This window comes from Gekko japonicus, unplaced genomic scaffold (assembly GCF_001447785.1).
Source record: "Gekko japonicus isolate JY-2015 unplaced genomic scaffold, Gekko_japonicus_V1.1 scaffold674, whole genome shotgun sequence".
NCBI classification, from domain to species: domain Eukaryota; kingdom Metazoa; phylum Chordata; class Lepidosauria; order Squamata; family Gekkonidae; genus Gekko; species Gekko japonicus.
Window position 1 is genome coordinate 881,796 of NW_015172574.1, and position 9,646 is coordinate 891,441.

General features: G+C 45.8%; 1 protein-coding gene across 1 annotated transcript in view; it reads left to right on the forward strand.

Annotated features, from left to right (window-relative positions):
* NLRC5 (NLR family, CARD domain containing 5) overlaps positions 1–7,448 on the forward strand; it is a gene marked incomplete at its 3' end in the record, with an annotated part of 46,713 nt that extends 39,265 nt beyond the window's left edge. The window contains exons 16-21 of the mRNA XM_015421392.1: positions 601–684; positions 1,804–1,893; positions 2,027–2,074; positions 3,416–3,490; positions 5,987–6,070; positions 7,365–7,448. Coding sequence (XP_015276878.1) covers positions 601–684; positions 1,804–1,893; positions 2,027–2,074; positions 3,416–3,490; positions 5,987–6,070; positions 7,365–7,448 — 465 coding nt within the window. The remainder of the gene's footprint in view (positions 1–600; positions 685–1,803; positions 1,894–2,026; positions 2,075–3,415; positions 3,491–5,986; positions 6,071–7,364) is intronic.
* Between the last annotated feature and the right edge of the window lie 2,198 nt (positions 7,449–9,646).

Here is a 9,646-nt window from a genome sequence, read left to right on the forward strand (position 1 = left end):
CAAATCTTCCTGGGCAATGGCCTTGCTCACTTTCCTGGAGCCTGGGGTGGTTGCCATATTGGGGAACTGTGCTCAGAAGAGCCACAGGTGGCTCCTGAGCTGCTGAGTGGGTATCACTGGCATAGATCCTGCTTACCTGCTACTTAAAATATATGGGTGTGGAGTAAACCTGGAACTGGGAAGCATGTGAAGGTTGAGTTTGCCACATACAGATTTCTGAAGTTTCATGTGAACAGGGCATTGGGTTTGTTCTCTGTGAGCCCTGGGGTAGGAATGGGGAAAGCTGAAATAATTTACTAGAAGAAGAATATTACCCCTTGGTGGGATTTCTGTGATGCCCCTGACAAATTATGGGCCAGGTGGCATTTATGATCTAACACAGGAGATCCACATAGTATCCATCCCTTCCACAGATTTAGCTGTCGATGGCCTCTGGAGGATGGAAGATGAAAATAATGCATCGTTCGATTCATTCATGAAAAGAATGGATCATGTGGTCCATTCATTAATTCCTTTTCATGTAGGGAGCCTGCACTTGAACAACTGAGTTTTTAAAATAACAACAACAACAACAATGATGTCTTCTTTTTGAAATCATAGTTTGTCAAATAATTCTCTGGGAGACTCAGGAGTTTTGAAGGTGGCCGATCTTCTCCCAGATATGAAGGCATTACGTTCCTTAATGTAAGTGACGATCCTGCTTGGGTGTTTAATAATAATGTCTTTTGACTGGAATTGGAAGGAAGGCAACATGGCACGGCCCGATCTCATCAGATCTCAGAAGCTAAGCAGGGCCGGTACTGGGATGGGAGACCTCCAAAGAGGATTCTGCAGAGGAAGGCAAGGGCACACCTCCTCTGCTTCTCGCTTGCCTTGAAGGCCCCTTGCTGGGGTCACCATAAGTCAGTTGCAAATTGACAACACTTGGATGGGAAACCACCAAGGAAGTCCAGAGTTGCTATGAAGAGGAAGGCAGTGGGTAACTACTGCCTTGAGAATCCTATGGGGTTATCACTTGGTGGCAAAAAAAGTACCAAAGCCCGAAAAAAATCCCTGATTATTACTGGGGGGGGGGGGGGGGCTGTTGTTAGCAAAATAAAGCAAAAGTCTCCCAGTGGCACCTGAAGGACTACTGATGTTTATTCCAGTATGACCTTCTGTGAGTCACGGCTCCCTTCTCCACCTCCAGGCACACTTTCTGTAGCCAACAGACTTGAACGTTTTTCTGTTAACTCTTCATACGTAACAATAGCCATGGAGTTGAGACTCCTCCCGTCCATCGTTCCTCCTGAGCTGGGGATTTCCTTCCTTAAGGCCATCCCATATTCACCTGACACCAGCCCCCCCCCTCGCTGTGACACCACCTTGGCTGGGGTGTACTCTTTCAGGTGGGGAGGTCCCTTAAGTGGCTTTTGTGCGTGCGTGTGTGTAAAGTGCTGTCAAGTCGCAGCTGACTTATGGTGACCCCCATAGGGTTTTCAAGGCCAGAGACGAACAGAGGTGGCTTGCCATTGCCTGGCTTTGCATAGCAACCCCTGACTTCCTTCGTGGTCTCCCATCCAAGCACGAACCAGGGCCGACCCTGCTTAGCTTCTGAGATCTGACAAGATTGGGTTAGCCTGAGCCATCCAAGGCCAGGGTGTGGGTATTTTACCCATGTCTAATAGCCAGAGAGTTTAGAGCTGGGACAGAATGGGGATGGGGGACAATCTGCCAGTTTCCTAGAATCTAATCGGTTATGTTCTTATGCAGAAATAAACTGTATTTCTTGAAATGATTCAGCTTCCTTTTCTCTGCTTGTAGACTGGATCAGAATCGCATATCCCTGGATGGTGTTTTTTGCTTGGTGCGATCCTTTTCCACCTTGGAACAGATGGCCACAATTCACTTGAAGTACGTTCAAGAGATGGTTCATAACATGAGGACTTATAAAAGGAGTCGGTACAGCCTGGGAAACTTGCAATTTTTGTCAGAATAATAATAATTTAATTCTGTCATACTCAAAATCTTTTTTTTACTATTACAGTTTGGGAAATACCCAGTCAGTTCGCTTATCCTCAGGGGATAGATCCAGGTAAATATCCAGTCCTGTCAATACATCTTGAAAATTATCGTAATATACTGTTTCCCCCGATTGATGATGTCGATCTTCTGTCTCTTTCTCTCTGCTTCCCCAGTTCTTCCAGAACTCTTATAATGTCCACTGAAATTTTCCTCCCCTCAAAGCATTGCAAATTTTGTGCTCTCTTCTCTGCACAGTTTCATGTCAATGAGGAGGAGAATTTTCAAGTCAATTGGACCTTTTGTTTCCTTATGTCTTTTTCAAAGTACAACACCTTGCCTTTCTATGAAGGCCCAGGTAGCAGCCACTGCCAAGGCAGCGTTTTACCATCTCCGGCTGATTTGTTGGTTCCCTTCCTTGAATGCAATGATCTGGCGTCAGTGATCCACGCTATGGTCACCTCAAGGTTGGACTACTGCAATGCTCTCTACACGGGGCTGCCTTTGGTGCAACTCCAGAAGCTGCAGTTGGTGCAAAGTGCGGCGGCCAGGCTGTTGATGGGTCTCCCTATATGGGAGCACATCCAGCCTGTGGTAAAGACACTGCACTGGCTGCCAACAGCATACCGGATTCATTTCAAGGTGCTAGTTTTGACCTTTAAAGCCCTTTATGGTCAGGGACCTGCCTATCTGAGGGATCTATCTGCCTTTCCCCGCATGTTCCCCAGAGAGCACTGCGATCAGGGTCACAAAACCACTTGGCCCTCCCTGGTCCCAAGGACGCCAGATTGACATCAACCAGGACTAGGGCATTCTCTTTGGCAGCTCCGACCTATTGGAATGAGCTCCCCAGTGAGATCAGGGCCCTGCAGGACCTGAGACAGTTCCGCAGGGCCGTGAAAGCGGAGCTTTTCCGGCAGGCATTCCGATGCCCTGTGCTGACTTACTGCCAGCCAAAGCTACCTGGAGTGGATGCACTGCTGAACGTGCTCTTAAACGCACTTTACTATATCTGGATTGCAATTGACACATTAACGGTCTAAACTGTGTAGTGTGTATTTTATTGTGTATTTTATACTGAGATGTATTTTGTATTTATTGGGTTTTATGTAAGCTGCCCTGAGCCTGCCTCGGCGGGGAGGGTGGGGTAAAAGTCTAAATAATAAATAAATAAATAAATAAATAAAATTCTTACACAAAAAAATCAAGGCAATTTTAGCAGACTTGCCCACGCACTTCCAGTCAGAGGGGCTAGAAACTTAAAAAATAACAACCAAAAGATGCGTTTATTAGGAACTTGGATTCTGCCCCTGGTACCACATTCCATGCTTTCCCCACACTCCCACAAGATCACATTCACATGGCCAAATCTTCTGGTTTACTTACCTGATGGATCTTTTCCCCTCCTCCAAAGGCCCAAACTGACTGGTGAACGTCAAGGCAAGCTGCTGGTTTGTCCACAACACTCGATACGTGCCCGCCGCTTTAGGTAAAGACCCATTTCTGTTTTGGCTAAACCTGGGAGAACCAGGTTTGATTCCCCACTCCTCCATATGCAGCTGCTGGTGTGACCTTGTGTCAGTCATAAGTTCTTTCAGAGCTGTTCTCTCAAGGGCAGTTCTTGAGAAAGCTGCCTCAGCCCTACCTATCTCACAGGGTGTCTGTTGTGGGGAGGGGAAGGGAAAGGGATTGTAAGCCACTTTGAGACTCCTTCAGGTAGTGAAGGGCAGGGTATAAATCCAATATCTTCTCCTTCTAAAGAATCTCAAAAGAAGTGCAGATGAAAATGTTGTTCAGATTGTGATACTTTTGCCCTTAACTGCTTTCTTCTGAAATAATCATTTTCTATCGTGTTTAAAGCACAGAGGAAAATTTTTCAGAGGGAATATGACCCATCAGAGGGATGTCTCTAAGGACTGGGCTCAATCCACCAGGAAATTCTCCTGCACAAGCGCTGGAAATGAATGGAAGCACTGTAAGAGCGCATGGGCAGTGCTGTTGCACAACTCCCTTCCATTTCAAAGAGGAGACCTTCTTGGTGGATTGTGCCCTTTATTTGTTTAGTTTTTCTTAAGAAATAGACCTTTTTTAAAAAAGCAGCAAGTTGAACTACTTTTAAGCATAGCTTAATTTCTGGGGAAAGGAGATGGTGGGATTTAAGCCTGCTTGAAAAATCTCATCCTCTCATCTGGGAAGCCTTTTCTCCAAATTCCTCTACGCTATGGGAAGTACCCTCAGAAACTGCTTTAAGGTACTGTTATCATCCCTTCTTTATTCAGGACTGAGCCTTGATATAAAAATTAAATGCACAAGGCACATGGTATAGCTTTAAACTGGTCTTTTTATAGGCTAAAATTTTATTGATGACATTGAGGAAAAATTTTTACCTCAGGGGAGCTCAATACATTCCTATCCTCTTGAAAGTATATAGGGCTTTATTAGTCTCCAGTCTGACTTGCGGTGCTCCAATCTGGTTCCAAGGCCCCATTGATAAATATGGTAAGGTCCAACTATCATTCATTTGTAATATTATGTCTATGCAACCTTGCATGGCCTCAAATGTTTTGTGCCTTGAACTTGGACTGATAAATATCTCCACCATAATATGGAAGGCTACCTTTAAATTTTATGCGAGCCTTTTTGAACTGGAGAGGATTCCAACCCTTACAAAAATAGCAGCTAGTTGGAAGAGTTGGTATTTAGGTGTTGAAAACAAGCTGATTCATCTGAACTGCTTTAGATCACGTTTACAGGGTAGATGAGATGATAAATTTATTAGGCTGGTAAACAAGAAGCTTGCTAGTTTTGTCTAGAAGTTACTACTGGGACAGTGCATGGCACATGGGGGAAAGTGGCTTCAGTTCCCCCCACCTTGCCGCCACTGCCATTTTACTGTCTTGGAATAGGCAATAAACCTCTGAATCCCAGTGCCAAGAGGCAACATCAGGGGAAGGTCTTGGCCTTTAAGCTCTGTTGTTGGCCCTCCGGAGTAACTGGTTGGCCACTATGTGAGACAGGGTACTGGATGAGATGGCCTACAAGATGAACCATGGGTCTGATCCAACAGGGTTTTTCTTGTGTTCTTATATGGTCCCAGAGATCATCTGTTTGCTTCAGTAGGAAATTTACAAGAATCATAGACTCACAGAGTTGGAAGGGACCTCCAGGGTCATCTAGTCCAACCCCCTGCACAATACAGGAAATTCACAAATACCTCCCCCTCCACACCGTCATTACCCATCAATTTTCCACCTGGGGCCATTTCAGGATAAGAAAATGGCACTGGAGGGAAGGCTGAAGCTACTTCTACATGCATGCCACAGTTGCAGTTAGAATTGGGCCCACAACATCTGAAAGGCTCAGAATTCTCACTGTGCATCTAGGACAAAGTCCTTGTGGGACTTTGTGTCATGTGAATTGGCCCTGTATATTCTCCAGGTAGAACTGAAGTCGAATTTGCGAACTCATCTGCCTCCCCAAAAGGGGAGGAGGTTCTGATTAACTGTCCACACTTTGGGAGTCTTGAACAATGTATATGCTTCAGTCTCAAGGATTGTGTGCTGGCCCCGGAAGAATCATAGACTCACAGAGTTGGAAGGGACCTCCAGGGTCATCTAGTCCAACCCCCTGCACAATACAGGAAATTCACAAATACCTCCCCCTCCACACCATCATTACCCATCAATTTTCCACCTGGGGCCATTTCAGGATAAGAAAATGGCACTGGAGGGAAGGCTGAAGCTACTTCTACATGCATGCCACAGTTGCAGTTAGAATTGGGCCCACAACATCTGAAAGGCTCAGAATTCTCACTGTGCATCTAGGACAAAGTCCTTGTGGGACTTTGTGTCATGTGAATTGGCCCTGTATATTCTCCAGGTAGAACTGAAGTCGAATTTGCGAACTCATCTGCCTCCCCAAAAGGGGAGGAGGTTCTGATTAACTGTCCACACTTTGGGAGTCTTGAACAATGTATATGCTTCAGTCTCAAGGATTGTGTGCTGGCCCCGGAAGATGTTGCTAGACTCTTTGGAATTCTGAAGATGTGCTCTGGGCTGTCAGAGATCAAGTAAGTGCTGTGCATTTTGTATATGTGAATGAATAAAATCCATTCTGTGTGGACCTAATTTACATGCCCAGATTTGCACTGTAAGAGTTCAGGCAATCTCCCCCTACAACATCTGTGTGGATGTCCAGTGTTTTAGCACAAAGCTCATAACAACCTGCTGTCATGCATGTGTTGACCATAAATTGAGGCTAATGCCACTGTGGTGCATGTCCTGGTAACATCTAGATTAGATTACTGCAATGCACTCTACATGGGGCTTCCCTTGAAGATTTTCTGGAAGCTATGCTTGGTATAGAATGCTGCAGCCAGAGTGTTGACTGGAGTGGGTCATAGGGACCATATAACTCCAGTCTTGTTCCACTTACACTTACTTCCAGTTTGCTTTCCGGGCTCAATTCAGGATGCTAGTATTGGCCTTTAAAGCCCTGTACAGCCTGGGACCAACATACCTTAAGGACAGCCTTCTCCCATATGAATCTACCCACTCATTCTGGTCATCCTTGAAGGCCCTGCCTTGATTGCCCTTGCCATCTGAGGACAGACAGGTGGCGACCCGAGAAGGGTCTTTTTTTTTACAAAACTTTGCAACTCGCTTCCCAGGTAGATGTGTCTGTCTCCCTCCATTGGTGTCCTTCACAAGCAGGCGAAGACCTGTTTGTTTACTCTGGCATACCCCCAATAATGGTATTGGCCCTTCTTCTAATGCCATGTGTTTATGCATTTTAATTGAATTTTATAATTTTAACTGTATTTTTAAATTGTTTAAATGTTTTTATGTTCACCACCTTGTGGACCCTGATTGGGTGGAAAGGTGACGTTAAAATGTTTTAAATAAGGTAAAAGAAATAAATAACGCCAACGAAGCTTTTTAATGTCATCTCTCTGGACACTGCATGTGGGTTTAGTGGATCTTTGCCCACGACTGGTGGAAGTGATCATTTGATGCCCCCAACTCAAAACACAACGATGTACACAGTGTCACTTGCCCACTATTTTGGGCACATTTCCTGAATATCATAAATTACTTTGGCCTCTGACTTGGATGGCCTAGCCTAGCCTGGTCTTGTCAGATCTTGGAAGTTAAGCAAGGTTGGCCCTGGTTGGATGGGAGACCACCAAGGAAGTCTAGGGTTGCTATGCAGAGGAAGGCAATGGTAAACCACCTCTGTTTGTCTCTTGCCTTGAAAACCCCATGAGGGGGTCACCATAAGACAGCTGCAACTTGATGGCACTTTCCACCACCAAATGATTATAGTAAATGCCTTTCTGATGTGTTTCAACCTTGGCTATGCAGCTTTTCTGGGAATGCACTAAGTGATCAAAGTGTTGAACAGCTACTGAAGTTTCTGCCCCATCTCCAGAGCCTGAAGCTCTTGAGGTAAGTTTGGATGTCAACCTCTTTGGCCAATGCTCTGAATGTTACAAAGATAACTCGTGTGAAGAATCATTCACCTCTTTCTTAGGTTTGCTAGTTGAACAAGCCTGAATCTGGGGGACTCCAGTGCAATTAGTTTTCCCTGACATGTTTAACTTTATATGATAACTAAGTGGCCTTAAGATGTTACAGCCCTGCTCAGATGTTGCAGATTTCCTACACAATGCAAGTACCCATGTTACTGGGGAGAACAGGAACAGAATACCAAATAAATGAATGGCTCAGATTTCTCAAGGCAAAACTGAGGCCACCAGTGGATCCCTCTAGGCAGGCTTAGTGGCAAGTCATGCCCTGGCAAGATGAAAGTGCCAAAAACAAGATCCAGAGAAGCAGGAGTTAGACAGAGTTGTGAGAACAGAGCAGAGGGGAGAGACTGGAGAAGCAAGGATAATGCATGAAATTCTGAGTGAAGAGCTGGATTCTTGAGCAGAGAATACCGGTCCACAAGGACACCAAGTTTGGATCTCATACACTCCCAGATCACTCACCAAGCTCAGTCTCAGGATAGCCCACTTGGTTCCCGATCCTTGATTTACATTGCATGACAGTTTTAGAGTTAGGACTTAAATACAGAATATGTTTACTTACGAGTTGTCCCTGGGTTCCCTGCTTTGCGCAGAGTCACACATCAGCACCAAGAATGTCCCTTTAAGCTGATTTTGCTGATGATGGGTGGGCATGGGTAGAGGAGGAGGAGGAGGGAGCTCCTGCTCCCCCCTCCCCCAGCCTTTTTCCTGAGCCCAAAGAACTCCCAGTGGGAAGTTATTCACATTTGGGACTGAGAAACTTTGTTTCTCTTTGGAAACTGAGAAAGTTCTGTATGGCCTGTAGCAGAGATCAAATGGGACCCTAAGCCCAAGCAAAGTCATATAGTAGAAGCTCTTGGTGATACCTGTGTCACATTTTAAGTCAGGCCTCAGAGTGGTGTATGGAAGGTGAAATTGGCCAAGGCTTTTTTTTTGCTACTGAAACCTTCGGTGAAGAAGCAGCTGAGACTGAAACCCAAGTTCGGGGAGGGGCTGTGGCTCAGTGGTAAGTATCTTGCTTGGCATGCAGGAAATCCCAGGTCCAATCTCTGGCATCTCTAGCTAAAAGGATCAGATAGCAGGTGTTGTGAAGGACCTCTGCCTGAGACTGTGGACAGCCGCTGCAAGAATGTAAGCTATCTCTGAGACTCCAGGTGAAGGGCAGGGTATAAATCCAGCTCTTTTCTTCTCCTTCTCCTTTTCCTCTCCTTTTGTCAAGTATGAATATCTGATGAAGGGAGCTTTGACTTCAGGTGCTAGTGGACTTGAGTCTTGCTCTTCTGTAGATACTGGAATCTTGGGATCTGGGAAGGCCCTGGCTTGTTCTGAGGTCTCATAACAGTCTTCAGATGAGGTACCTATTCCAGGGACCTCTTGCTCCCCCTTAGATGAGGAGCCAGTTCTGGGGCTTCAGCTCTGGAAGGGCTTTGACAATTACTATATTTTCAATAATTCTGATCTCTTAACTGGCCTTATTCAAATTCACCTGATTTTCAACTCAACAGTTTGAAGAGGGGTTCTAGGAGAGGTCTGTGGCTCAATGACAGAGCATCTGCTTTGCACAGAGAAGTTCTCAGGATCCGTCCATTTAAAGAATCTCATAGCAGGTGGATCCCGTTTCAAGGGTTTATGTGTAGTGTTAGGAACTGGCCTACTCAGGTCAGGTATCTGGATAGGGCTTGCCAATTGGAACTGGTCTGCCAAAGCAGGTGAACCAGCAAAACTCTGACCCAGGACTGAGGGTAAAGTAGATCATGGTCGGAGGAAGCCTCCCTGCTCTTCCTGTTGCCTCTTCTCCAGGGCTTCATCCTGCAAAGAGTTGTTTTGCCTCGATCCTGCAAGGATCAGGGGACTTTCTCAGTGGTCTGAGAACAGGGTGACAGCTGAGCACTCTTCCTATGCAGGGTCATTTCCTCATGGGCATTCTGCCACCTATGCTCTTGGCAATTAGGAGGGTGGCCGAGGGAGTGCTTATCCATGGACTGGGAAGTTCTGGGAACTCCTTGATGGGCTTGTGCTCAGAGGAGGTTCCTTTGGATTTAGGGGGTCCTCTGTAGATAGTTTCAAGTGAGTAGCTGTGTTGATGTGCAGTAGAAGAGCAAGATCCAAGTCCAG